This window comes from Rhinichthys klamathensis, unplaced genomic scaffold (assembly GCF_029890125.1).
Source record: "Rhinichthys klamathensis goyatoka isolate OS25496 unplaced genomic scaffold, OSU_Roscu_1.1 h1tg000246l_1, whole genome shotgun sequence".
Classification (NCBI taxonomy): Eukaryota; Metazoa; Chordata; class Actinopteri; order Cypriniformes; family Leuciscidae; genus Rhinichthys; species Rhinichthys klamathensis.
This window is the reverse complement of record NW_026606768.1, coordinates 66,101-93,878: the sequence shown is the minus strand read 5'-3', so window position 1 is coordinate 93,878 and position 27,778 is coordinate 66,101. Positions and strand designations below refer to the sequence as shown.

At 37.4% G+C, this 27,778-nt stretch overlaps 4 protein-coding genes across 4 annotated transcripts in view; 2 read left to right on the top strand and 2 right to left on the bottom strand.

Annotated features, from left to right (window-relative positions):
- The window catches only part of atp2c1 (ATPase secretory pathway Ca2+ transporting 1), a 52,517-nt gene extending 41,418 nt beyond the window's left edge, over positions 1–11,099 (top strand). Inside the window, exons 17-27 of the mRNA XM_056266177.1 lie at positions 901–1,057; positions 1,543–1,713; positions 3,980–4,077; positions 4,430–4,480; positions 4,558–4,724; positions 4,840–4,908; positions 6,935–7,051; positions 7,159–7,306; positions 7,827–7,922; positions 8,160–8,301; positions 9,494–11,099. Coding sequence (XP_056122152.1) covers positions 901–1,057; positions 1,543–1,713; positions 3,980–4,077; positions 4,430–4,480; positions 4,558–4,724; positions 4,840–4,908; positions 6,935–7,051; positions 7,159–7,306; positions 7,827–7,922; positions 8,160–8,301; positions 9,494–9,615 — 1,338 coding nt within the window. The 3' untranslated portion in view covers positions 9,616–11,099. The remainder of the gene's footprint in view (positions 1–900; positions 1,058–1,542; positions 1,714–3,979; positions 4,078–4,429; positions 4,481–4,557; positions 4,725–4,839; positions 4,909–6,934; positions 7,052–7,158; positions 7,307–7,826; positions 7,923–8,159; positions 8,302–9,493) is intronic.
- A 328-nt stretch (positions 11,100–11,427) lies between these two features.
- On the bottom strand, positions 11,428–14,832 carry LOC130100685 (protein asteroid homolog 1-like). The gene is made up of 5 exons (XM_056266228.1): positions 14,740–14,832; positions 12,983–14,339; positions 12,688–12,901; positions 12,262–12,433; positions 11,428–11,947 (listed from the first exon to the last, which is right to left on the bottom strand). Exons 2-5 carry the CDS (start codon positions 14,285–14,287, stop codon positions 11,515–11,517), a joined length of 2,124 nt encoding a protein of 707 aa, XP_056122203.1. The 5' UTR covers positions 14,288–14,339; positions 14,740–14,832; the 3' UTR covers positions 11,428–11,514.
- A 3,447-nt stretch (positions 14,833–18,279) lies between these two features.
- On the bottom strand, positions 18,280–21,807 carry aste1a (asteroid homolog 1a). Its single transcript, XM_056266227.1, is given in 6 exon segments — positions 18,280–18,561; positions 18,563–18,947; positions 19,256–19,427; positions 19,712–19,925; positions 20,007–21,363; positions 21,781–21,807. Coding segments are annotated over 5 exon segments (2,127 nt in total). The 5' UTR covers positions 21,312–21,363; positions 21,781–21,807; the 3' UTR covers positions 18,280–18,510.
- Positions 21,808–22,723: 916 nt separating this feature from the next.
- Positions 22,724–26,841, top strand: LOC130100706 (uncharacterized). Its single transcript, XM_056266255.1, has 4 exons — positions 22,724–22,966; positions 23,821–23,888; positions 23,980–25,167; positions 26,360–26,841. The coding sequence occupies exons 2-4, from the start codon at positions 23,849–23,851 to the stop codon at positions 26,839–26,841; spliced, it is 1,710 nt and encodes a 569-aa protein (XP_056122230.1). The 5' UTR covers positions 22,724–22,966; positions 23,821–23,848.
- Positions 26,842–27,778: the final 937 nt, after the last annotated feature.

Below are 27,778 nucleotides of genomic sequence, written 5' to 3'. Positions count from 1 at the left end.
ATGAAAAAACGGTGGAATATCCCTTTAAGAGCGCACATGTGCATGGCTGGTCTAGCCTGAAAAATTAACTTGTTTTAACTAATTTGAGCATAAGAAACCATTTATGAGACAGTTGTCAGATTTCATTGGTGATTTAAAATATGAATTTTAATCGTAAGCTTGGTGAACAGCTTTGGAGAATTTGATCTTTCCTCATTTAAAACCGATGAGGCTGTACTTGCATGACTGAAATAGCTGCCCGAAAGTGTTTCAAAGATGGCCACCGAGTGAAATTACTTGCCTTAAAGGGAATTTGTCAGAATTGTTAGACGTCAATTCTGATCATAGTCTTCAATCAATCGTTTCATCTGGTTTGTGTGTATGACCATTCTCAAAGACTCAATAATCATTTAAATGAGCTACCATTTTATTGCATGTTGATCTGTTAATGTGTTGACCCATTCAAGGCCCTGATATACTCAGGGCTAAGTTCTTTTTCATTATTCGTCAAGTGTAAAAGGGTAAACTGATGTTTGAAATACTTGAGCAGCAATATACTGTTAGTAAGCACTAAGCATCTGACGCCACCCACGCTGCTGAGTGCAACGGTTAGATGAATATGTACATTTTTACCAGCCGCAACAAACTTTTCCAGAAAGTTCGCTTTGGCAAGCTGTTTCGAACTCCTAAAACGAACTTCAAACAAAGTTCATTTTGGCCTGATTTTGTTCGAATTGATGTCACATCAATTCATTCTTCGTTTTAGCTTGAAGTATGTCGGGGCCTTAAATGTTAAATGTTAAAAAGGTGGTCACTAATTACACAGCCCTTTGTCAGAATAAGCTACAAAGTTATTCTGTAGTCAAAAGCCTGGTTATACGAAACTAATTATATCTTTCCTTACATCGGTTTAAATAACAGGATAAGCCTGCCATGTTCTTTGTGAAGGGCGCCTATGAGCAGATCATCCGCTTCTGTACTTCCTACAACAGTAAAGGCGTCACTCTGCCTCTGACTCACCAGCAGAGAGAACTCTACCAGCAGCAGAAGAGCTATATGGGCACTGCGGGTCTCAGAGGTACAGCACTTGTTACACTAGTACCGTTTAAAAGTTTGGGATTACTAAGATTGTTTTCTAGTTTAAAAAAAAAAGAAATTAATACATTTATTCTTTAAGGATGCTTTAAACTTCAGTCACAGCTTATTCTTAAGAGCATTCCTGAAGGGTTCAGCTCCTTTGGTTTTCCGAACTGTGGCTTAATGTCAAACAGCTTACCTGCCACATACCTTTGAAATGACATGCATGCTATTTGTATCAACTCTTATGGTGTCTCCTTAGTTGCTCCCTGGCAAGGCTTTTCTATCTTTCAGCTGGCCTGCTTATCATTTGGCTTGTTTTGATAAGATTGAGTCTCTGAGGACACAGAAGAAGTGCTTTCACATTTTGACTTTCCTCTCTATTAGCTTCTTTTAATTAAAGACATTTCATGGAGGACACAGTAATAATATTGAGATCAAGCAGGTTTTGGCAGAAGCTGATGCTCTTCATCTGTCCTCTGGCAGTGCTGGCATTTGCTTCTGGTTCTGAGATGGGCGCTCTTACCTTCCTGGGGCTAGTGGGCATCATCGACCCTCCCAGAGCTGGAGTGAAAGAGGCTGTGGTGACTCTCATCAACTCTGGAGTGGCAGTGAAGATGATCACAGGGGATTCTAAAGAGACCGCAGTGTCAATTGGTATGACATTCAACCATATTATTCCTATTCTGTCTCAGCGGTGTGTCTCTCTACATCTTCAATAATTATAAAAACAAAATATAGCTACCAAATTAGATTTTTTTTTGCCTTTTGACAATATTCTATATATAGAATATATTTATGAGTAGACTTAGAATGTTTGAAGGGATAGTTCAGTTCACCCAAAAATTTAAATTGTTTCATTAAAGGAGCATTTCACCCGTGGGAACATTAATCTTTATTGAAAGTGGGCCATTTATGTAGTCGAAATGTAAAATAAATTTCGAATTTGGTGCCTTCTTGACCGAGGAAAGACAGAAAGTAACTTTAGGGCGCATTTGTATGAAAGACAACTCCTCCCACAATGCACCACATTGCACAGCTCCACACGCCACTCCCACTAATCCAGAACAGCGCCTATGAGGTATCCGCCTATCAGAGAAATCACTCTTCCGTCTACAAGGCTAGCTACCACCAGAGCTTGAAATTCATTTCACACAAAATTTCCAGTTAGATGGCGAACTCATTAGTGAATTACTCCTCATTTGTGTTTCTTTCGAAATGTTGAATTATTGCATGGTACCGGGATGTTCAGTCAGAACATGTGCGGTGTGAAACTAGGATGGTTCACAACACAAACGTCCGTGTCCTCGTCTGATTCAGAGATTTCGTCCAGGAGAAATTGGCATCGTTGAAATTCTTTGCAGCAGACGGACTCTATCTCTGTGTCCGTAGGCGCACAGTGAGAGCACAGGCACCACCAGTCCACCCCAGCTCGAGCCGGTCCGCGACAGGCAGCCGCCTCCTGTTCCTCCATCAGCCTCAGTTGCTCTTCGCTATATTGCGGCTCGTAAAAGTAGCCACGAACATCTGATTCGAGCATCAGACTTTCGAAATCCTCTTCTTCCATATCATATTGAGTACATTTCGCCATTGTCGTAACTTTACATCTGGCTCCACAGCGCCTGTTAGCTTAGCTTCCAAACAAGATGGAGGATATTGCTTTTAGTTTTAGAAAGTGAAGTTCCACCCACTGATCTGTAATAGGTCTGTAGCGTGAGTGGATCCCACCCCCTAGTAAAATAAGTAACGAGTGTTTGTAGTCTCAACCCCTCTACCAAGATATGGGACTTCCTGCTTAGAATGACGGAAAATGGCGATTTTTACATTATTATAAGCAGGAACTCCAACACTGAAATCCTTATTTCTCCCGTCTCAGGGAAAAATGAGGGAATAATGCACGACCATTCAAAAATATGACTGGGTTTCTAACAATGCAAAGCTTAATGCAAATGGGTGAAGTGTCCCTTTAATTACTAAACCCTCATGTCGTTCCAACCCCATTAAGACTTTCATTCAACTTTGGAACACAAATGTAGATCTCTTTAATGAAATCTGAGCGCTATCTGTACCTAGATTGACAACCTATGCAACTACCACTTTGACTCTTCAAATTTTCTGAAGTCTCAATCGCTTTATATGATGAACAGATTAATGTTTAGGCTTTTATTCTATCAATGGAGGAACAGAAAGCTCTCAGATTTCATAAAAAATATCTTTATTTGTGTTCCGAAGATAAACGAAAGTCTTACGGGTTTAGAATGACATGAGGGTGAGTAATTAATGACATATTTTTGGGTGAATTAACCCTTTAATGTCAGAACTAAAAAGTAAAAAAAAATTACACTCTTTTGCTGTAAATGAACACAAGGAAGAATATTTAATAATTTTAGAGACACAGCAATGTAGTGACAAACAATTAAATTGAAACGTTAATATTAGTATAAACAATATGTTTACTAAACCATTTGAATAGATTACAAAGTTGTCGAATCACAGTTTTGCATCAATTCATGAAGTGATTCTTGGAAATAGATTTTGTACTTACTAACTCTAATGCCATTGTTTTTGAGTGTGAAGTCACAAGTTGAGTCAAACTTGAGTCACAAGTTTGAATCAAGTGTAAAAATAAAATATGCCTTTATAGATTTAGTTCTGACATTAAACATTCTGAATATGCTTATTTTTAAATAAATATATGCACAATATGCATTTTTGTTATTATAAACACACACACACATATATTCTCATTCTTATGAGTAGCAAGACCAGGAATAACTAATTTAAGTAGATTTAATGGCCAAGTAGAAAGCCTTTCAAATAATACATTTTGCAGCATCAGCAAAGCCATTGTGAATATATCATGAATATTCAATATGACACAACTACTCGCATACATTTATTCTATTGCCTTTCTCCACCACAGCAAGTCGACTGGGTCTCTATACCAAAGGTTCTCAATCTCTGTCTGGAGAGGAAGTCGACCAGATGGACATCCAGCATCTCTCTCAGATAGTGTCCAGGGTAAGAACATGCCTTTACACACTCCAAGCTTCCTCTCAGCACTACGATCCAAAAGATCCACAGCTGAGTTTTGGCCGGGTTTCAAATCCACAAGTGTTAAACAGTCTTGAGAATTGTACATTAGCTGATACAAATAAGAGCAGCCTTTTGGTCTTTTCCATTCCACTGTGCTACTTTTCTATTTTTTTTTTCCAATGTAAACACGTGCTAGACGGATGACACAGCGATTTAAAAATGTGCCGCTCAAGTTAAAAGTTAAACTTTTTTAACACTGACATGCTGTCTCACGTTTTTAACAGTAAAAACGGCCCTAAGAAGCGGCATGAAATGAATATGTTACCTGTCTCCACAGATAGCGGTATTCTACAGAGCCAGCCCTAGACACAAGTTAAAGATAGTTAAGGTGAGTGCACCAAACAGATTGTTTGTGATTGTACTCCGCATATGGCCATGTTTATTAACCTGTGTTTCTGGCTTCAGTCCTTACAGAACATCGGTGCAGTTGTGGCTATGACGGGAGATGGTGTTAATGATGCGGTGGCTCTGAAGGCAGCAGACATCGGTGTGGCCATGGGTCAGACCGGCACTGATGTCTGCAAAGAGGCAGCAGACATGATCCTCGTAGACGACGACTTTCAAACTATCTTGTGAGCATTCGGTTTCTTTTTTATTTATTTTTTGGCTTTATCAGAATTTTGCGGACTGTTGATGTGACATCTGATGTGTTTACACATATCCTCAAGCCTTTGTTTCTCACTCTAGGTCTGCCATTGAAGAAGGGAAAGGGATTTACAACAACATTAAGAACTTTGTGCGCTTTCAGCTGAGCACGTAAGTTGGCATATTTATATAATATAAATAAAACAATTTTTAATGTAATTTATTTCTGTAATGGAAAAAGCTGAATTTTCAGCATCATTACTCCAGTTTTATGAAGCTAGGTCTCCATCCAAACGTGAAGCAAATCTTTTCAAAATTTGCAAAAAGAAAAACAACAACTGCAAATTAGGCGCAATTTTTTTTTATCTTATTCAGTGAAATCGACACTATAATCCGACAGAACAACATAAATAAAGTGGTTTTAGAAAAAAACCCGAACTTCTAACTCCACCTGGAGCGTGTTATTTGTTTTGCAAAAATCCACCGCTCCCGGATCATCGGCTCCAATCAGCGCAGGGGGGTGTGAGATCTGACTGTCAATCACAGGTCGAGCACACGCCACCCCTCGCGCACGTTACAATCACATGCACACGCCTGAAGTTCGCGCAGTAACGAAGAGTGATGGCGGGGACATAGTCTTCATCCGACACTTGTATCTCGCTTTCAAAACACTAACAAATCAAGTAAGCTCATTTAGAGTATAAATTACATTAGCAATTGCAATCTATCGGTAGATTAGCCAGGGCAGCATACCTCCAAATACTCCATGGTGTTCACAGAAAATCTGGTGCACACGCACTGACTAGCACGAACTCGGTGGGAAGGTATTCGTTGATAGTGGGGGAGGTGCATGAGAGTTGTAAACATTAAAATTTTTGCCTAAGTCCACTCAATCTGCCAGATTTGCCGACTGCAATTTAATAATGTTGAAAAAAGAAAAGAACAGAATTTATTTTAAATATACATTTTTTGTAAGATAAATGCATCCTTGATGAACAGAATTATTCATTTATTTTTTGTATTATTTTTTTATGTGATTTATATAAACATTTAAATGTATTATATATTATCTATTCTTTATATTTTTTTTAGTTTTACTTATACATACATACATACAAGAAAAAAATATTGTATAGTATATATATATATATATATATATATATTAGGGGTGTAACGATACACGTATTCGTATTGAACCGTTCGGTACGAGGCTTTCGGTTCGGTTTTCGGTACGCATTTTTGAACCGAACGGTTCGTTGGACCATTTTTCCTGCCGACCAAAATTTCGTTATTTCAAATGAAGGCGCGTCACGCGTGGCAAGCGCGCTCATAATGTGCGTGACCACAACATTGCCCAACATCAAATGGCAAATGTAATGTAAGCGGAACGAAACCACTCGTTATTGTGTGGTTGAAGGACCGTTTATCAGTTTGGACAAATACAGCGCGAGCCGATCTTAATCATCAGCACTGTTACTACACAGCCAAATCCAGTAAAGAAAGCATTTGAATTCGCCACTGAAGTAATAACATCGCTGCAAGATCTAGTGAGAAACATTCGCATTTCTCCGTTATTAACGGATCAAACAGCGCTGACGTGGAAACCAGGAAGAAACATTGTGCCATGAATGAACTATCCAGTGTCCACAGATCAGCAACATTCACCATGGGTTTACTGTAGTAACACTACTAACTGTAACCATGGAAGTTTGGCAGGAATAGTAGGCTATAATGCTTTCAAGTAACATCACGTCGGTTTTATTTTGACATTATGAATACAATTGCTGCCCTCAAATGTTAATCTGAACTAAAATAAACCTTTGTTTATAACTACTACAATATTACATTTAATTTTGTCCAAGGAGCTGTTTTGTTTTATAAGCTCCTAAGAAAAGTCAAGTATAGCTCCATCATTGCTCAAAGTTAAAAAATATCATACTTTATGATGTTAGTTTTAATAAAAATATAATTAAAAAGATTAAATCAAGGAAATTTCTCTGGCATTTCTTTCTTTTTGCTGTATCGGAAACGTACCGAATCGTACCGAACCGAACCGTGACACAAGTGTATCGTATCGAACCGAACCGTGAATTTTGTGAACCGTTACACCCCTAATATATATATATAATATTTGAGACGTTCCAGGTTATGAATAATGATTAAATAATCTCTGAATCTTTGTGCTGACTTTCTTTAGGAGCATTGCTGCCCTTACCCTCATCTCCCTGGCAACTCTTATGAATTTCCCCAACCCTCTTAATGCCATGCAAATCCTCTGGATCAACATCATCATGGACGGGCCGCCAGCCCAGAGGTAATAAATTGATTACAAACAGATTTACCACCGCCATTGATCAGGAAAATTTTTGGTGCAAGAATATTGATAGCCTGAATAAGAATGAACTTTAAATCTTTTTCTAGTTTGGGAGTGGAGCCTGTTGATCGGGACGTGATCAGGAAACCCCCGCGGAACGTCCGAGACAGCATCCTCACACGCAGTCTGATAGTGAAAATCCTCGTATCGTCCTTCATCATCGTTTGCGGCACTCTGTTTGTGTTCTGGAGAGAGGTAGGTAGTATTCAGCTGATGAAGGCCTTCCTGCACATCATTTGTGTTCTGCTTTGGGTTTCATTTGTGTTCCATATATATTCAAAACAGGGCATTAGGCAAATGACTAAATGATTTGACTTAAACACGATTAAACACTGTGACTTGTGTTTGTGAGGCATCATGCAATGCTGTTTCTATATTACCTTTGTGGTGTTTTTGCCTGTCTACTTGAGAATTAATTTGGAGCCTTGGTACAGGAGTGCAATTACCTTTCCTAGCCTTTAATTGAATAGCAACACAAGAGCTGTAAAATTATTAAGTACTGTTTTTCTCTGGGTAAGTAGCATCGGAACGGCTTTGGAAAATGAAGTACCGGTACATTAAATCTGATGAAATAATTGTCTCCTGAAAGCTACAGGAACAATGCTAAAAGCTTTTCAAGGAACCACAAAAGCATGTCCTTGATTTTTATTTTATTTTTCTCCCACCACTTCCCTTCAGTCTAATAAATAGTTTTTTGTTTTGTTTTGTTTTTTAGCTGCGTGACAACGAGATCACCCCACGGGACACCACCATGACGTTTACCTGTTTTGTGTTCTTCGATATGTTCAACGCTCTCAGTTCTCGATCACAGGTATAAGCAACATCAAAAATCAATAAAATGCACAAGCATGTTTCCGGTTTACTTTCTCATGGGATGTCTTAAGAATGTGTGGTGAGCAGAATCCTAAACACTGCCACCTGCTGTAGGGAATATGAGTCATGTTCAAAAAGTTCAAAATGGCAATGTGCGTTTTGGTGTCTTTAAGGCCTGGATTGTATGCCAGTATATCATTAGAGGTCTCTCTTCACTGTTTTTGTCATCCTGCAGACACGGATGGTGCACGAGATGGGCTTATGCAGTAACAGGATGTTCTGCTATGCTGTGCTGGGCTCCATCATGGGCCAACTCCTGGTCATATACTTCCCTCCACTACAGAAGGTCTTTCAAACAGAGAGTCTCAGCATTTTAGGTATGCAAACAAAAAAATACAGGAAACCATAGTACACCACATTTTTCTTAATACACGCAGTGGAGTCCAAAAAATATGTACAATACAGAAGAAATCAAAGTAAATATGTGACATTAATCATGCAAACTCTGTCAGATGTTCTTGCTTCCATTGAATTTCAAGATGCTCATTGGAACATTCTCGAATCATCCTAGAGCTTTTTGTTCTTTTAGTATTATTTATACGCTATTATAGTATTTATTAGTATTTTGAATTATCTTTCAGTGTTAATTTTAGTTTGTTTTAGTCATTTTGTTGTGATTGTCCATTTTTAGTTGTTTTTTTATTTTTATTAGTTAATTTCTATAATTTATCTTTATTTTTATTTCAGTTTTAAAAAAACGTATTACTTCAGCTTAAACTTGGTTTTAGTGGTAAATAGCCCTGTCCTGGAGAACATGATTATCATGTTTACATTAATGATTGCAGCATTCAATAATTTAATACAAAGGGCCAGATTTACTAAACAGGGCGGATTAGCGTGAGAGCGCAATTCCAAAAAAGCGAAGATGGGAGTGGAAAGTTCTGCATGTGATCTACTGACGCCGTGAAAATGACCAACGCAACCTATCAAGAGCAGCGCAAATTAGCCTGGGCAGTAAATAATGGTTCAAACACTAGTAAATTGACTAGCGGAAACCTTAGTTAATCACCTTGCATGATTCAGCTGCGTCTGAAAGGGAAACCCCTACAAATGCATATGCAATAAAGTCAGCCACAAAAATAACAGTGTCCATGCCTTTTCAGCACTATCAGCGCCTTTCCCTGCATGTCTTTATTAAATCCTGACAGTAGTTTTTGAATGCCAAAAGAGGGTTTGCCCTGGCGCAAGCTGTTAGTAAATCTGGCCCCAAATATTAATTCTGGAAATGTTAATTTTCATATTTAAAATTTTGACTCAATATGTTCAGCTAATAAAAGAATCATTCTTAATCCTAACAAAAAAAAAAATGTATTGGCATTGTGGCGAGCAGGACGGCTCGCCACAGGCATATTATATAATTAATTTGAACACTATTTTTTCAGTGTATTTAATTGTTAATTTAATACTTATTTAAAAAATAATTGAATTTATTTGAGTACCGGCACTTATTGTGTTTAGGATGTTTCACGTAGCGTGTTCACTGATATATGCACTGTCCTTTCCGTGCAGATCTGCTGTTCCTGCTGGGCCTCACGTCCTCTGTCTGTGTGGTATCGGAAGTCATAAAGAAATTAGAGCGACTCAGAGGTGGAGAAAAAATGGCAGACACTGAGGATTTCCATGATGTATGACACACATTGTGTCCCGTGCAGGAGATGGTGGGTGGGGCTGCGGCGTGTGGTTTAGCATGTCGCTTGGGCCGGTCTCATACCGTACGAAACAATCCAGAGTGATCATTCAGGCCCGACCTTTATGTGCAGTTCCTTTGTGAAGGTCAAGACCAGGAGCTGATTTTGGAGCAATCTGACGTGCGCCCTTGCCGGAGGAGATGCTTTGGTGTGCTGCTTTATGACTGTACTACTTCCCATAGCATCTGGGCGAACTTTATTTATGAGATGCTGTATCTGTCCATACAGTGGCTGTTTTGATTTCATGATTTAAGGGATGTATTATGATTTTTCTATATTATTATTATTAAAAGGATTTTGTGTCTTCTAAATCAACTTTTGTTTAAACATTTCTGGTTAGAGGTTTGTGGATCAATATGGATAATGCCTTTCTGCATTCCAGATTATAAAATTATGCTTGAAAAATCATTTATTTTGGGTTGGAAAAAGCTTTTGTCCTCTTAAACCACGAGTGTTCCAGTGTTTTGTGGAACGGACCACTTGTTTTGGGTCATGATGAGACTGTGGGTGTGAATTAATGTGTAAGTGATGTGCCAAACCATCACATCATTTACTTAGAAAAATGTTAACAAATTGAACACCTTGCAACAGGCCCTGTTTTTGAGTCTGTTAAGGATACAGGATCCCACAATATGATGGCATTACGAGATTACAGGGTCCCACCTTATGACGATCTTCAAGGTACATGCACTAGTAGTTCTTTATCTTTATATTAGACTGATGGTTAATACAACTGGCTTGTACAATTACTTATCAGTTCCTCTGTATTTACATATTTTCAGTACTATATTATTATTACTTTCCTTATGTTAATACACTGGTATCTGGGCCATCTGAAGATAGATTTGACCTTTTTCACCTTACTTTGGCTTTTATCTATAGTGTTATTTATTTTCTCACCAGCTTGGTTAGGTGAATGCTTAGTATTTTAAGGTTTAATGATGTAGTTGGTTAAATGGGCGCTCATGTTGGATGTACAGAAATGTTAGACTAACACTAACCCCATGCCGAAAACCCTCAGTGCAGCCCACCAGCATTGAATTATTCCCATCTGCCAACTCTATCTTGTTTCTGTGGTACAGGTAAAGATGATGCACTTGAGTTTTTACAGTGTGTGATCTTATCTCTCCTCTGTATTGCAGATAGTGGTTCTTTATGGCCACATTGTTCAATTTCTTTAATGCCCATTCTGTTTTCTAGCATCGCTCTTGCTTTGAAAACGAAACAATGTAATACACTGATAATAAACAGTATAAACAATTTAAATGAAGGGTGATAGGTAAAAAGCTTTTTTTTATTTTTATTTTTTGAGATTGTATTTATTTTATTGTGGTTTGCACAGCTGAAACCAGTAATCTGTTGTGGTCATTTCAGAACACAATTGTACAATAAATTTTTTTACAAATTAAAACAAATCTGTATCTGAAGTTGATGACTAATCTGATTATTTAAGCTGTAAGTTCATACATCATGTGGTAAAATATAAATCTAAAAGTTATAACACAAAAGAAAGATTAAAATGGAAAAATAATTTAATACTTCAATTAAAAAGTTTCATGTTATGTTTTTAAATATGTTCCTTAAAATACTCTGGTAAATAGAATGTATCCTTGATACCAATGTCCAACGGCTATATACAAATATCTTATAATCAAGTAATTATAATTTAAATCAGAAAAGCAATGCAGTAAATAATACAGGATAGCAAAAATAGGATTGTGCATGACTTGATTCTGATGTCATACAGTGAACATGTATCATTTTAACATTCATTCTGGTGCAATGCCTTGGCCCTTTCCATTGTAAGTGCAATACTGCAAACTAATGCTTTTTTGTTATTTTTTACAAGTTATAGCATATTCTCTCATATTTCTTGGAGGGATTATCAGCATTGCGAACTTTAGCCTTGTGTCTGGTACGGGCAGTGTAGGGACAGTCAGAGATCTCCGTCTTGTTGTGACCCTTGGCCTTATTCCACCCATCATCATATTCATTGTCATCAATATCCTCAACCATCAGATGTTCAAAGCAACTGCTCAGATCATCTATAGGCTGATTCTGGCGTTTGCAGCCACTCTGTGTTTCCCCAGCATCTCTCTTCTCGAGCCCAGTTTTCATTTTCTTGATGAAGTCTTCACCCACTAAGCTCACGATTGCATCCTTCAGCTGTTTGAAGAGTTGCTCAGCGCCTGAGCCCCTCATCAGCAGAGACTCCAGAGCGATGCCTCTCCTGAGCTCTCCAACAGCCTGGTGCACCAGTGTTCCACGGTACAAACTAAACAACACCAGAACACACTTAGTATTCATGTGCCACAACACTAGTGGACACTTCTAAGATGTAAATAGTCATATATGTATGTATGTGTGTGTATATTTCTTTATATATAGAACTTGTGTATTATTTTTAAGTTATTAAGTTATATTTTGGGCCTTGTTATGGTGTATTGTGTAGAGATCAGACAGGAAAGCACGGGGTAGAGAGAGGAACGGGAAACAGCAATCAGGAGCCAGGGATTTTATAACAATGGAGATCAAAAGGATAAATATTATCAAAAAAGGATGGTTTAGGAGTAATAAAGGATATCGTACCATGCACACTCTGGTTCAAATAGCGGATCCAACAGTAAACGATTGAGATTGACACTCCACTTCAGGCACGACTGCCACTGGCTGTATAGATGAGCGGCTTCATCTTCCAAATAGAAGTCATCTTCCAGCTTTCCTTGACCAATTTGGAGTTTTTTAAGTCTCAACAGCATGTCTAAACCCCCAAACAAAAAATAAATGAATAAACGTTTCGACACTCTTTTTTCCAAAATGTTATGCACTGGCTTAAAAAAAATGTTGTGCCATTTTGCCAATGACATTTAGCTAATCATTACACCATATCACCTTTATTTGCGTGACAATATGTGCAGGCTATATCTGCCTGAGTTTCCATTATTACTTTATTGCATGCTATAAAAACAACATCTAACTAACATCTAACAGAATGATGTATAATAATATCAATACCGCTTTCTGTTTTAGGCGTTCTGCTGAGCGTTCCATTGACCATTCCCAGTAGCAGCCCCCAAAGATGCACTTGGCACGGCTGAGGTTGTGTGTTTACAAGCCAGTAACGGGTCACAAACATTTGCAGCTGTAGAGCACGTGGGATCCCTCTTAACATTGCGGGCGACACACCCAAAGTGTCAATGAACACCTGAAGTCGCACGTCATGTGGTTCCTAGAATCATTAGAAAGACAAACACTGTAAAACAAACAGTTTCATTTCACTTTAAAACAGTGCTTAAGACATCTTCATTACCTTGTATAATGTTTCCAGTTGAAGTCCTTCCATCACTTTGGTCTGTATGGCTTCAACCTTCTGATTGCTTAGTCTTAACTGTTGTCTGCCGTATTCCTCTACATAGCGCTTGCTTGTGCCAGTGACTGCTTTATCGGCTAACGCTTGTTTATTTGCTGTCTGTTGTCCTCCCAACAACAGTAACCCGTAAATCACCTGGCGTATGGGACGAGAGATTTCACTGCTACTAGGGAGTTGAAAATTTTCAACCTGGGGCATTAAGGAAACCCTTTGGTGTACCAGTACATCGATAATGGAGGAGCTCATCCTCCCCTCAAGTAGAGGCTTCAAGGTCCATTTTGGCAGAACTTGCAGAGGACCTGTCAAAGCTGACTGTGGAATCACCTTTGAGTCGAAGAACGGGGCAAGAGAGCCAGGGATGAGTTTGTACTCTTTGATTCCCATCAAAAGTGCTTCTTGGACGATGGCTTTTTCTTTGTTGTCTGTAAATTTCAGCAAGGCACTTACAGCTTCTTCCGGCCCTGGAAACTGGGATAACCAGTTAAGCATCCCATCAATACGAGCATTTTCTATGCCGGTTACCGAGTACTTCTCCCAATTCGGGTACTTGATATTTTGCAACTTCACATAATCGTTGCCTAAGATGGAAGCGAAGATTGGCAGAAGGTCAGCATTCATTTTGAAAGATGTACAGAATTTTCCCAATGTGAAGTGTTTGGCTAGGATGATTTTTTTGTTTGTCCGTTTGTTCACTCTCACTTTTTTCCACTGGAAATGTGTGATTGGCAGGACTCCCGCTCTGAGGTTGAATATATAGAAGTCACTGTCGTTGGACAAAACAGGACAATTCCACTCTTTAGCCAAGGCAGCAATTTCCCAATCAGCCTCTTCAAGACACTGAACCAGTGGTACCTTGAGCTTATGAAGGAGCTGTCTGAACACATTTTTAATGAGCGTAGGAAGGAGTCTCCCTCTCTTCCCCATCGACAGGGCATAGGCCTCTTTTATTCTCTGCTGTTTTCGTTTCATGACAGTGTCAAATTTTTTGTCTGTGTGGTCGGCCCCGCCATCAAGTACAACGTAAGGGCTAATGTCACAGGCTGCGAGGTTCTCAAAGAACTGTATGAGCAGCTTCTCAAAAGCATCATAGTCTCCTCCATGCATCTGATCCAGGTTGCAGTCAAAGTACAGCATATAATATAAGTTACATCCATCAATTATTAGTCGTTTGTCTCTAAAAGCCCAGCTCCTTAAATAATTTCTGTTGCTGCTTTCAATGAATGTCTTCAATCCTTGGACTCCCATGTTGATAAATGATCGACACCAACTTTCAGCAATATTTTGTTTATTACTTGAGCTGGGAAAACAATAATTTTCTAATTATTGAGATACAATAAATTAATGTATAATTATAATTTATAAAAGTTTTTTTTTTTTTTTTGCCATTGAGATAACTGGGAAAAAGTGTCCCAATGAACTTGAATTCACCCCTATTTAATATCAACGTATGTATTAAAAATAAATAAATAGTCTACATAATTTTCATTATATATAAAATGTTATTTCGTAATTGTATCTCTGTTCCTTTAACCGTCACGATAATGACATGCAAAATGTTTACAGGCATGGAGCGTTTTTCCAAAATAAATAATCAACTTCATAATTATTTTTATATCAAATGTCAAATATTGTTCTTGATTTGGTCGGAATACAATTCGACAGTAATAGAAATAAGTAGAAATAATCTTATAACTTACCGAATGTTGAGGAATGAGAGTGTGTGAGGCGTCTATGGCTTCATGGAGCCTATCCGAACAAAATGCAGATCTTATTATATAAAACAGACGGCAAACCGAAACTTAACCGAATGACGTTTGGAATCGCAAATCGAAACTTGGCGGCAGCCGCATCATAATCACGAGGATGTCATGGACACTTCTAACATGTAAACAAAGGCTTTATATAGCCTACAAAAACACTAATAATTCTACCAAACAAATAAGATTAGTCAATCTCTGTTGTGTGGTAAAAAAAAAAAAAACATTCGAGAGTCGTTTTGTTAATAGTCCTGAACGTTTTCTATTTGAAATATACCTATGTATAAAGTAATATAAAACATACATACATCGATATTTGTAGACCATGCTATTTATTTATTATTAAAAGAAGGCCATCTCTGTTACTATTTTTATTTTATGTTATACACAAATCATTTATTAAAATCTTAGGGAGTGTTTTTGTACCTAAAACGTTTTAAGGTACAAAAACACTCACTAAGATTTTAATGTATGTAAGATAATGTTTGTGGTAAAAACATAAATTATATTATATACATTATATTACATACATTATACATGATGTGTGTGTGTGTGTGAATGCATAATATTCTTTCTTCTAATATCTGTCTGTCTGTCCATCTATCTCATGAATCATCACCCTGTTCCTGTGCAAAACACATTGCGTATTACAGTTACACCCCTGATCTAAGAGATATGACAAGCCATAGCTGGTTTTGTTTTAGAGAAATGTGAAGTGACAAATTAATGCATTTCTCTCCAAATGTTTTATTTTAGTTGTAATTATACCTACCTTTGGACAAACTGTTCTATATCTGTCAGAGGAGGTCATTTTTGGAACAGCATCCCAATAAACATTAGAGAATGTCCCACTTACTGCACATTTAAAAAGCACCTTAAACAGCTTCTAAAAAGTTCCCAGTTATGTCCTCATCTTGAATAATTTTATTGATACAATGTATACTGCCTGAATGTGTGCTAATGTGTTTTTTGCTTGATATTGTATATTGTCATATTCTACTGTTGCATCATTTTATATGTCGTTGTTTTTCTGCCTCGGGACTACAGGTGAAAATTAGCATTTATGCTATAACCTGGCTCATTTACAGTCATTACAGAAATGTTAGATTGTCCATTAATGTGCACTGTCCCGAATAAATTAATAAATTTCATTTTTCCCCAGCTTTGGTGAATTGCCCTAATGTGGGACATGGCCTAATGTGGGACACCTAAGGTCTAGTGTTTGTAGGTCCCCCATAAATACATGAATGACAGTGAAACTATGGGTAAACAAAGCTGTGGTGTCATGTGATCAAAATAACATGACCTATCAAATGTCCAATCATATTTGAGGGTGGAGCAATCATCAATCAGGAGACACCTTGGGTGCTTCTCAATATCCCTCCTCGTCTCCTCGCTCCTCCGTCCTCCATCCTATGACCCGGAAACCAATCGAGCTCAGCCATCTTGAAGGACATCTCAATTCTCTAATTGCACCGCGAGGAGGCGAGGATCGAGGAGTGAGGAGGCTTCCAGAGGAGCTATGAGCGAGGATACACAGGTGTACCCTTTGCGGAAGAGTTTTATCGACTAAACATGACGCACGTATCAATTCTCCTCCCCCTTCACATCTGTCACAATCATTTGAATTTATACTTTACTTTTGTAGTTTACATAAACCACACAACTCACATATTTAAACAAGGTATCTTGCTTTATTATTATTTATTATGAATTTCTTAAATAAACTAACTTTAACAACATAAGGGCAGATCCTTTGAGCACTGCCGATGACGCAGTGAAGTGACGCTCGAGTGATCAAGTATTCCAATGTATTAAAAAAGCTTTCATTCAATTCCTCCGTCCTCGTTTTTTTCCCTTGCAGCCTTCCCTCGCGTCCTACAGGGGGTGGAGCTGAGACGCGAGGAAAGGAAACGAGGATGCACAAATAAGAAATGAGAAGCACCCAGTGTGTGAAGAGCATCCGAAGGTTAATGACATAGAGTTTTAACAAATTTGATGTTAAGGAGTTAAATAGATTTTAAACAAAGCAATCATGCTACTTTTTAGCCTAATATGCTTATGAAATGTTTGTCCATCAAAAAATAGTGTAACCTTATGTGTATAAACTATATATTTTATATTTTTATCAAATTTCCTAGTGTCCCACATTAGGAAATGTGGTTTCCAAATCCGGGACAGTATGATCAGCCTAATGTGGGACAGTACTTCAATGAGTCAAAAATGTGTGGTGGGGCATGTTTTAAACATTTATTTTATTTTAATAAAAATATGAATAATGTTTATATTAGACAAATCTTAACTAAAGAAAAAAATGTTTCACCTAAGGCATTGATGAAATGGAAACAGATATCAAATATGTCATTCCTAATAAATAAGTCAAAGAAACTCAATTTAAAATAATAAATAGATATTATCCATGTAATGATTTTATCAGTAAGTTTAAAGAAGGGGTTTCTCCATTATGCTGTTTTGGTAAAGAGGAAACAGAAACAATTGAACATTTATTTTTAGTTGTAATTATACCAAATTATTTTGGTCCAAAGTTTATCTGTTTATTTTTTAGGTGTTTTACAAATGCATCATTATAATATAACTTGTTTATGGATTGTGACTGATTTACTGGAAATGGATAATATAACTAAAGATTTTGTTATTTTACATGTTTCATTCATTCACAACAAAGAAAATTACTAACTAAGATTTAAGAGAGAATCTAAAATAAAATAAGATTTACTATTCTACATGTATCAATGTGATTTTTGGTATTTTATCATAAGATTTTTCAGTGTCCCGCATTGGGGGCACAACTATCCCACATAAGGAAGCTGCAGATTGTCTCAGACAACTTGGAATAAGAGCACTAATATTTCTATAATTTCTCTTATGAATGGGTTATCTGAATTTTCTCTTTTGATTTGATTAGGACACATACTGTTTTTTTTTTAATGGTATTGGGTGTGGATTTAATGTTTTGGTTACACATCGCAATATGTCACATAAGTCTAAAGTGCAAAAAATGTCCCACATTAGGGCAACTCACCCTATTACACATTACGTGTGTGTGTGTGTGTGTGTGTGAATGCATAATATTCTTTCTTCTAATATCTGTCTGTCTGTCCTGCCTGTCTGTCTGTCCATCTATCTCATGAATCATCACCCTGTTCCTGTGCAAAACACATTGCGTATTACAGTTACACCCCTGATCTAAGAGATATGACAAGCCATAGCTTGTTTTGTTTTAGAGAAATGGGAAGTGACAAATTAATGCATTTCTCTCCAAATGTTTTATTTCATTTTTCCCCAGCTTTGCAAGAACATGCAGGTTTCATCATTTTCTTACAAGACATACAACAATGTTAGCACATTTAGGATAAGTTGTCAAGTTTGAAATTAAAACAAATCTGTATCTGAAGTTGATGACTTTTGTTTTTAAATATGTTCCTTAAAATACTCTGGTAAATAGAATGTATCCTTCTTGATACCAATGTCCAACAGCTACAAATATCTTATAATCAAGTAATTATAATTTAAATCAGAAAAGCAAAGTCATGCAGTAAATAATACAAGATAGCAAAAATAGGATTGTGCATGACTTGATTCTGATATCATACAGTGAACATATATCATTTTAACATTCATTCTGGTGCAATGCCTTGGCCCTTTCCATTGTAAGTGCAATACTGCAAACTAATGCTTTTTTGTTATTTTTTACCAGTTATAGCATATCCTCTCAGATTTCTTGGAGGGATTATCAGCATTATCGGACTTTAGCCTTGTGTCTGGTACGGGCAGTGTAGGGACGGTCAGAGATCTCCGTCTTGTGACCCTTGGCCTTATTCCACCCATTGAGATCATCATATTAATTGTCATCAATATCCTCAACCATCAGATGTTCAAAGCAACTGCTCAGATCATCTATAGGCTGATTCTGGCTTTTGCAGGCACTCTGTGTTTTCCCAGCATCTCTCTTCTCGAGCCCAGTTTTCATTTTCTTGATGAAGTCTTCACCCACTAAGCTCACGATTGCATCCTTCAGCTGTTTGAAGAGTTGCTCAGCGCCTGAGCCCCTCATCAGCAGAGACTCCAGAGCGATGCCTCTCCTGAGCTCTCCAACAGCCTGGTGCACCAGTGTTCCACGGTACAAACTAAACAACACCAGAACACACTCAGTATTCATGTGCCACAACACTAGTGGACACTTCTAAGATGTAAATAGTCATATATGTATGTATGTGTGTGTATATTTCTTTATATACAGAACGTGTGTATTATTTCTTTAAGTTATATTTTGGGCCTTGTTATGGTCTATTGTGTAGAGATCAGACAGGAAAGCACGGGGTAGAGAGAGGAACGGGAAACAGCAATCAGGAGCCAGGGATTTTATAACAATGGAGATCAAAAGGATAAATATTATCAAAAAAGGATGGTTTAGGAGTAATAAAGGATGTCGTACCGTGCACACTCTGGTTCAAATAGCGGATCCAACAGTAAACGATTGAGATTGACACTCCACTTCAGGCACGACTGCCACTGGCTGTATAGATGAGCTGCTTCATCTTCCAAATAGAAGTCATCTTCCAGCTTTCCTTGACCAATTTGGAGTTTTTTAAGTCTCAACAGCATGTCTAAACCCCCAAACCAAAAATAAATAAATAAACATGTTTCGACACTATTTTTTCCAAAATGTTATGCACTGGCTTAAATTTTTTTTTTTTTTTTTTTTTTTTTTTTTTAACTCTGCAATATTGTGCCATTTTGCCAATGACATTTAGCTAATCATTACATCATATCAGCTTTATTTGCGTGACAATATGTGCAGGCTATATCTGCCTGAGTTTGCATTATTACTTTATTGCATGCTATAAAAACAACATCTAACTAACAGAATGATGTATAATAATATCAATACCGCTTTCTGTTTTAGGCGTTCTGCTGAGCGTTCCATTGACCATTCCCAGTAGCAGCCCCCAAAGATGCACTTGGCACGGCTGAGGTTGTGTGTTTACAAGCCAGTAACGGGTCACAAACATTTGCAGCTGTAGAGCACGTGGGATCCCTCTTAACATTGCGGGCGACACACCCAAAGTGTCAAGGAATACCTGAAGTCGCACGTCATGTGGTTCCTAGAATCATTAGAAAGACAAACACTGTAAAACAAACAGTTTCATTTCACTTTAAAACAGTGCTTAAGACATCTTCATTACCTTGTATAATGTTTCCAGTTGAAGTCCTTCCATCACCTTGGTCTGTATGGCTTCAACCTTCTGATTGCTTAGTCTTAACTGTTGTCTGCCGTATTCCTCTACATAGCGCTTGCTTGTGCCAGTGCCTGCTTTATCGGCTAACGCTTGTTTATTTGCTGTCTGTTGTCCTCCCAACAAGAGTAACCCGTAAATCACCTGGCGTATGGGACGAGAGATTTCACTGCTACTAGGGAGTTGAAAATTTTCAACCTGGGGCATTAAGGAAACCCTTTGGTGTAACAGTACATCGATAATGGAGGAGCACATCCTCCCCTCAAGTAGAGGCTTCAAGGTCCATTTAGGCAGAACTTGCAGAGGACCTGTCAAAGCTGACTGTGGAATCACCTTTGAGTCGAAGAACGGGGCAAGAGAGCCAGGGATGAGTTTGTACTCTTTGATTCCCATCAAAAGTGCTTCTTGGACGATGGCTTTTTCTTTGTTGTCTGTAAATTTCAGCAAGGCACTTACAGCTTCTTCCGGCCCTGGAAACTTGGATAACCAGTTAAGCATCCCATCAATACGAGCATTTTTCATGCCGGGTACCGAGTACTTCTCCCAATTCGGGTACTTGATATTTTGCAACTTCACATAATCGTTGCCTAAGATGGAAGCGAAGATTGGCAGAAGGTCAGCATTCATTTTGAAAGATGTACAGAATTTTCCCAATGTGAAGTGTTTGGCTTGGATGATTTTTTTGTTTGTCCGTTTGTCCACTCTCACTTTTTTCCACTGGAAATGTGTGCTTGGCAGGACTCCCGCTCTGAGGTTGAATATATAGAAGTCACTGTCGTCGGACAAAACAGGACAATTCCACTCTTTAGCCAAGGCAGCAATTTCCCAATCAGCCTCTTCAAGACACTGAACCAGTGGTACCTTGAGCTTATGAAGGAGCTGTCTGAACACATTTTTAATGAGCGTAGGAAGGAGTCTCCCTCTCTTCCCCATCGACAGGGCATAGGCCTCTTTTATTCTCTGCTGGTTTTTTTTCATGACAGTGTCAAATTTTTTGTCTGTGTGGTCGGCCCCGCCATCAAGTACAACGTAAGGGCTAATGTCACAGGCTGCGAGGTTCTCAAAGAACTGTATGACCAGCTTTTCAAAAGCATCATAGTCTCCTCCATGCATCTGATCCAGACTGCAGTCAAAGTACAGCATATAATATAAGTTACATCCATCAATTATTAGTCGTTTGTCTCTAAAAGCCCAGCTCCTTAAATCATTTCTGTTGCTGCTTTCAATGAATGTCTTCAATCCTTGGACTCCCATGTTGATAAATGATCGACACCAACTTTCAGCAATATTTTGTTTATTACTTGAGCTGGGAAAACAATAATTTTCTAATTATTGAGATACAATAAATTAATGTATAATTACATTTTTTTTTTTTTAAATTAGCTTTTTTTTGCCATTGAGATAACTGGGAAAAAGTGTCCCAATGAACTTGAATTCACCCCTATTTAATATCAACATATGTATTAAAAAATAAAGAAATAGTCTACATCATTTTTATTATGTAAAATGTTATTTCGTAATTGTATCTCTGTTCCTTTAACCGTCACGATAATGACATGCAAAATGTTTACAGGCATGGAGCGTTTTTCCAAAATAAATAATCAACTTCATAATTCTTCTTGTATCAAATGTCAAATATTGTTCTTGATTTGGTCGGAATACAATTCGACAGTAATAGAAATAAGTAGTAGAAATAATCTTAAAGTAATTGAAAAGAACTTACCGAATGTTGAGGAATGAGAGTGTGTGAGGCGTCTTTGGCTTCATGGAGCCTATCCGAACAAAATGCAGATCTTTTTTATATAAAACAGACTGGAAACCGAAACTTAACCGAATGACGTTTGGAATCCCAAATCGAAACTTGGCGGCAGCCGCATCATAATCACGAGGATGTCATGGACACTTCTAACATATAAACAAACGCTTTAGCCTACAAAAACACTAATAATTCTACCAAACAAATCAGATTAGTCAATCTCTGTTGTGTGGTAAAAAAAAAAAACATTCGAGAGTCGTTTTGTTAATAGTCCTGAATGTTTTCTATTTTAAATAGGCCTATGTATAAAGTAATATAAAACATACATAGGCTACATCGATATTTATAGACCATGCTATTTATTATTAAAAGAAGGCTATCTCTAATAGGCTACTATTTTTATTTTATGTTATAGCCTAGCCTATTATCACATCATTTATAAAAATCTTGTTTTTGAGTGTTTTTGTACCTACAAACATACATATTAGGCTACATTAGATTACATACATTATACATTATATATATATATATATATATATATATATATATATATATATATATATATATATATATATATATATATATGTGTGTGTGTGTGTGAATGCATAATATTCTTTCTTCTAATCTCTATCCTGTCTGTCTATCATGAATCATCACCTTGCTGTGCAAAACACATTGCGTGTTGCAGTTACACCCCTGATCTTAGAGATATGATAGGCCGTAGCTTGTTTTGTTTTAGAGAAATGGGAAGTGATAAATTCCCCCATTACCCCCCCCCCCCCCCCCCAACTTTGCAAGAACATGCAGATTTCATCATTTTCTTACAAGATACAACAACGTTACCACATTTAGGATAAGTTGTCAAGTTTGTGAACTGTGACTTTCAGAATCAGAACAACACTGTGATGTTTTAAAGAACATATAAAATCTACAGATTGTACGGCTGCAGTTCTCTGCTTTTCATTATCAATGTTGATAACGAAAATGGCTGCCTCATGTAGCCTAATGTTTATCTTCTATTAGGCAGTTTGAGGCAGTTTATGCAAAGCAGTTAAAAGTGCATCGATTTTGAATGACAAATATGCTTTGCTATAAATGAAACACGACACGGATGCGATTCGGTTCAGTGAGAAGGTTGTGATACGCTGATCAGGTAAGAATATCTATGTGAACTTAAGCTTACTGATAGATTTTAGGGGTCTAATGGTCATAAGGCCTATTAAGACAACGTCCTGTGGAATGTGTACTTTTGGGGGGTTGTACATTAATAAAACTGGTAAGAATTTCAGAAAATAACCGTGAAGTAGAAACAGCAACATGATTCTTAAGGCCTAGTATTTTTGTGATATTATGATTGTACCCTGTAAATCTATTTGGCTATTTTATAATGAAGAATTTTGAAGTAGGATATTTATTAGTTCATTCTCGTGCTTCTTCATGAATCTTGAAAAAAATTGTCGAAGCCTACTATAACTACAAAGAAAATCTAACGACAATAGTATTGCATTATTTACATTTAAAACAATTTATATGTCTGCTTAAAATGATCAGTGACTCCTGTAGTGCTTTATGAATCAAGTGTTGACTGCGCGAGTTAGTGTGGTTTTTTTGGTCTGTCGACTGTCTGTGCGCTTTGTACATTCCATTAGATTAATTACATAATTTAAAACAATGTAAATAAAGAGAGCAATTTGAATAAATCCTTTTTAAGTTAACACTTTAAAATAACATTATGCATTTAATTGCCATAGTGATGGCAGATTTAAAGTTCATAGTTTAAGTTTAGTAAATGCAGAAAACATAATCAAAATGTTGCCTTAATTTGTCCTTTTTCTAAGAACATCTTATTTTTTACAAGGACGGCAAAGAGTTATATGCTGATGTGGAAACCAGTGCACCTGCACTCTTACATCATTGATTGACGACGTTACAAAGCAAGCAGTGAAATGGTGTAAATTATATTGCAAAGTCATAATACTGAGACCTGTGTCGCATGCTCTTTTTCAGATCACTGACTAAAATCAGGACAGAAGTCATGCTGACTATTCTTCTCATCACGGCTATGCTTGGCCAAGGTAAGCAGTGTGTCATTTTATCCTCTTGAAGCCTAATAAAAGGCATGTTCATTTGACATATTCCTGATATTAATAACTCTTGATTTGACAGGCCAGTCATGGGACAGCCTTGGGCTAAACTTCGTCACAGCATTTCCAGAGAACATAGCCTTTTACTATCCAGTTAATCCAGTGAATACTCTCAAAATCACCGCTGTCCATGTCGACGCCGTGGTGAGAGTCTCCATCTCAGACAGTACCTGGACATACCAGGACACACTGCCAGCAGGAAAGCCTGTAAATGTGACTCTGCCACTAGGTATTGAGAAATACAGTCTCGTTCAAACTCTTCAGACCGTCCAAATCAGAGGCACGGAGCCCATCGTGGTGCAGTCCATCAGTCAGCGAGGAGATAGTGTACAAACTAATGTCGTTCAGCCTTTGAAAAATCTCGGTACGTTTTATTCCATCCCCGCACTGAATTACAAGAACATGATAAATACTTTCTTTCAGTCGGAAAGAAATATCAGCAGTAGATGCAGATCCTTCAGGCTGGTCATTATCAATGGAGAAGATATGGGTAATTTAATCACAATTGTAAAAAAGACTAAAAACATTATTTTCAGACTTGATCCGTACGCCGTACTTCAGCTCCAAACCGACGGGACAGAAATTGCAGTTCAATCTGATTATACAGTAGCTGTGATGCTGACCCATCCATGTGTAGAGATCTCAGGATGCAGATGCAACATGGTGGTGAACCAACTTTATCCCGACACTCAGTGGGATAGCAGATTCGCTGTACCCGGAATACTGAACGTTCGGCTACATCTGACGTCCTCAACGAATATCATTGCCAGTGGCGGGAATATAGAATCGGGTAGGCCTACTTTTGAAGCCTATTCCTTAAAACTCCTGTCTCTCCCATCTTTAATGTTAGGATCTCAGTTCATCAACACTTCTGATCCTGCTTCCCTCAGGCTTGTCAGTTTAGGCTTCATCGTTGAACTGATCCCACTATCCAGGTTCTCTGCGTGCTACCTAGTGCCTGTCAACTTGACAGGTGCCAAGGTCTTCGTAATAGCAGAAACGGAATACAGGAATAGTGTGTATATAGATGGTGGTTTGCTTTCATCCACTAAATGGAACACTATAAACGATTCAGAGTACTCGTCTGTATTAGTGTCTCTTGATGCCACGCGTGTCATCTGGCATCCGTCCACAAAGATTGCCGTGTATGTGTTTGAGGAGAGCCCACATTTGTATGGAGGCCCAGCTATATCTTTAAGCGCAAACCCAGGTAAGAAACCTATTTATTGATGGGTACGCTCATTATTGTTATTTTTGTATTGCGTATTGTATTCTTCTCTAACATCAACACAAAGTATGAAATGCTTTAAAGGTTAAAGAGATAGTTCATCCAAAAATGAAAATTCTGTCATTACTTTCCCTCGTGTCGAAAGTCCGTATATGTTGTTTTGGACCCCATTGACTTTCATTGTAAGGGCAAAAACAGTTCTTCAAAATATATTTCTGTTGTCTTCCACAGAAGAAAATCATATAGGTTTGGAATGAAATGAAGGCAAGTAAATAATGACAGAATTTTCATTTTTGGATGAACTGTGCCTGAAATGGGGCTAGTTGTCACACTACTACTATGTCTAACATTAGGCTTATTTATATTTATTTTATTTATTTATTTATTAAGTCAGTTTCTATATAGATACACACCTTGTTATTGTTTAACTATTATTGCACAGGAAAAAAAGATACAGTTAGTTTAACACGTGTTAACTTAACACCTCCCACAATTAATACATTTTTCAGCAAAATTTTAAACAATTCGTGAAACAACAAATATGTATACGGTAACATACAAAACATCAAACATTGTTTTTCTAACAGAAATTTGAAATAATAAAATACATAAAATATAAAACAATGTTTATAATACTATTTATAAACGGTTTATACACTTTTGTCCTAACTAAGAGCAAAGTTAAATCTTTTGGTTCAAATCTGCCATAGTTAACACTTTCCTGAACGTATGTGTTTTTATTCTGTATAAAATATGATGATATTTGAATCTGGAGAGGTAAAATCACAGAAATGAGACAGTTTTGAACAAAGTATTTGAAACCAACTTACAAAAGCACTAACTAAAGAAAACACTTTGTGAAATTGGATTTTTGTCTTGGATTTTGGATTTTTGGATTTTTGACTTGGAAATTGGATTTTGTAACACTTTCCTGAACGTATGTGGTTTTATTCAGTATAAAATATGATGGTATTTGAATCTGGAGAGGTAAAATCACAGAAATGAGACAGTTTTAAACAAAGTATTTGAAACCAACTTACAAAAGCACTAACTAAAGAAAACACTTTGTGAAATTGGATTTTTGTCTTTTAGTTACTGAGTGACAACTAGCCAATGCTAAGCCTGTACTGCTTACGTACTTACAAACATGAGTGTTGTGTTTGTCTGCATTCAGACCCTGTTGGCTGTGTAGTGGTCCCTTCTAAGCTCAACATCATCTTAACACCTCAAACCTGGCCTGAATCCCATCAATACTGTAAGCTCATAGGGGGCGAGCTTTTCAGTCCGAGCAATAAAACGGAGCAAATGGAGATGGTCGACTTTCTGAATAGTGAAGGTTTAAATGAGAGGCTCTGGATCGGACTGCGCCGTAGTCTGCTCACATTAGAGTGGTATCGGCAGAAGGGTAAGGAAGTCCACACTATGACATACACGTCGTGGGGAACCGGGGAGCCACGTGTTGCTGCGGAGGGCATGTGCGCTTCAGTATTCCCAAATTCAAGAACGGGTTTCCATTGGCAAAGTGTGCCCTGCTGTGCTCAATTGAAGTCTATCTGTTTCATAAATACTCATTACTTTACTCTGGATTTACCCATGTCAAATGATAGAGCCAGTAATTCTAATGGTAATGCTAAAGGAAATGGAAATGGAAATTGACAGTAAAAACTGGCCAGCACAAAAAATTACAAAATGTTTAAGGAACAAATCAGTGACATCTGAGGATAACATATTTGTTTCTTTATATTTTACAATTCATGGCATTAAATGACATATTGTTAATATTACAAACCTACTTAAACTTCCAGAATAGTTATATGTAATGCTAGTAAGAACAGATTAAAGATGCTAGATCACATATAGGTAGACATTAAGTTGTTTGCTCCAGGAAGTTCCCATTGCCTTTAAAACCATGAATATTGTATGTAGATATTATGTACAATGTTCACACTTTATCTAGGAACATGAATTTATATGTAGTAATAGGCACTTCGTATTTCCAGTATATAGATGTATACTTAAAAAAAAGCCATTCATAAACAGATTTCAAGGTACAAAGTCGACATGAAACATAAGTTATGATAGTCTTTTGTTCCCAATTGTGAGTGAAAAGGCTTCTCTAATAAGAAAAAAACGTAGGGCGGGGCTTGATTTTGTCCATGGGGAATTGATTGGATGGTTGTGGTTTGCTATTGCCGTGATGTCATTTGAGTGACAGGTTGCCCCGCCCTCGCGTCAGTAAACAACATCAGAGAAGAGATGACACTGCAAAGAGGGAGGGGAAGTTATTTTGACAAAAGATTACAGGGGCACATGAATTTTTAAGAAATAATGATGTGTGCACGCCACGGAAGTCATTTATATAATAAATACGGCAATATTCAATTTAAAAACAAGAATTGTAAACTAATTTCATGGTGACTTTAAAAACCATCTCCACATAGCATCATCATGTTTGTATGTCATATTTGTATACATGTCTAGGAAGTTGTAGTATTCCAATAAACAAGCATTCAGACCTCAAACCTAGTGCATGCATCATTTAGCCTTTAATGGCATTGAGAAACTGACTGATGACTGTGCTGTAAAAATATAC

Coding starts and splice junctions, on each gene's coding strand:
- LOC130100685 (XM_056266228.1), bottom strand. CDS start 14,287: ATGGGAGTCCAAGGATTGAAGACATTCATTGAAAGCAGCAACAGAAAT. Junction 12,902..12,982: donor AACTGGAAACATTATACAAG/GTAATGAAGATG, acceptor TAATGATTCTAG/GAACCACATGACGTGCGACT. Junction 12,434..12,687: donor AACGCCTAAAACAGAAAGCG/GTATTGATATTA, acceptor TTGGGGGTTTAG/ACATGCTGTTGAGACTTAAA.
- LOC130100706 (XM_056266255.1), top strand. CDS start 23,849: ATGCTGACTATTCTTCTCATCACGGCTATGCTTGGCCAAG. Junction 23,889..23,979: donor CACGGCTATGCTTGGCCAAG/GTAAGCAGTGTG, acceptor TTGATTTGACAG/GCCAGTCATGGGACAGCCTT. Junction 25,168..26,359: donor ATCTTTAAGCGCAAACCCAG/GTAAGAAACCTA, acceptor GTCTGCATTCAG/ACCCTGTTGGCTGTGTAGTG.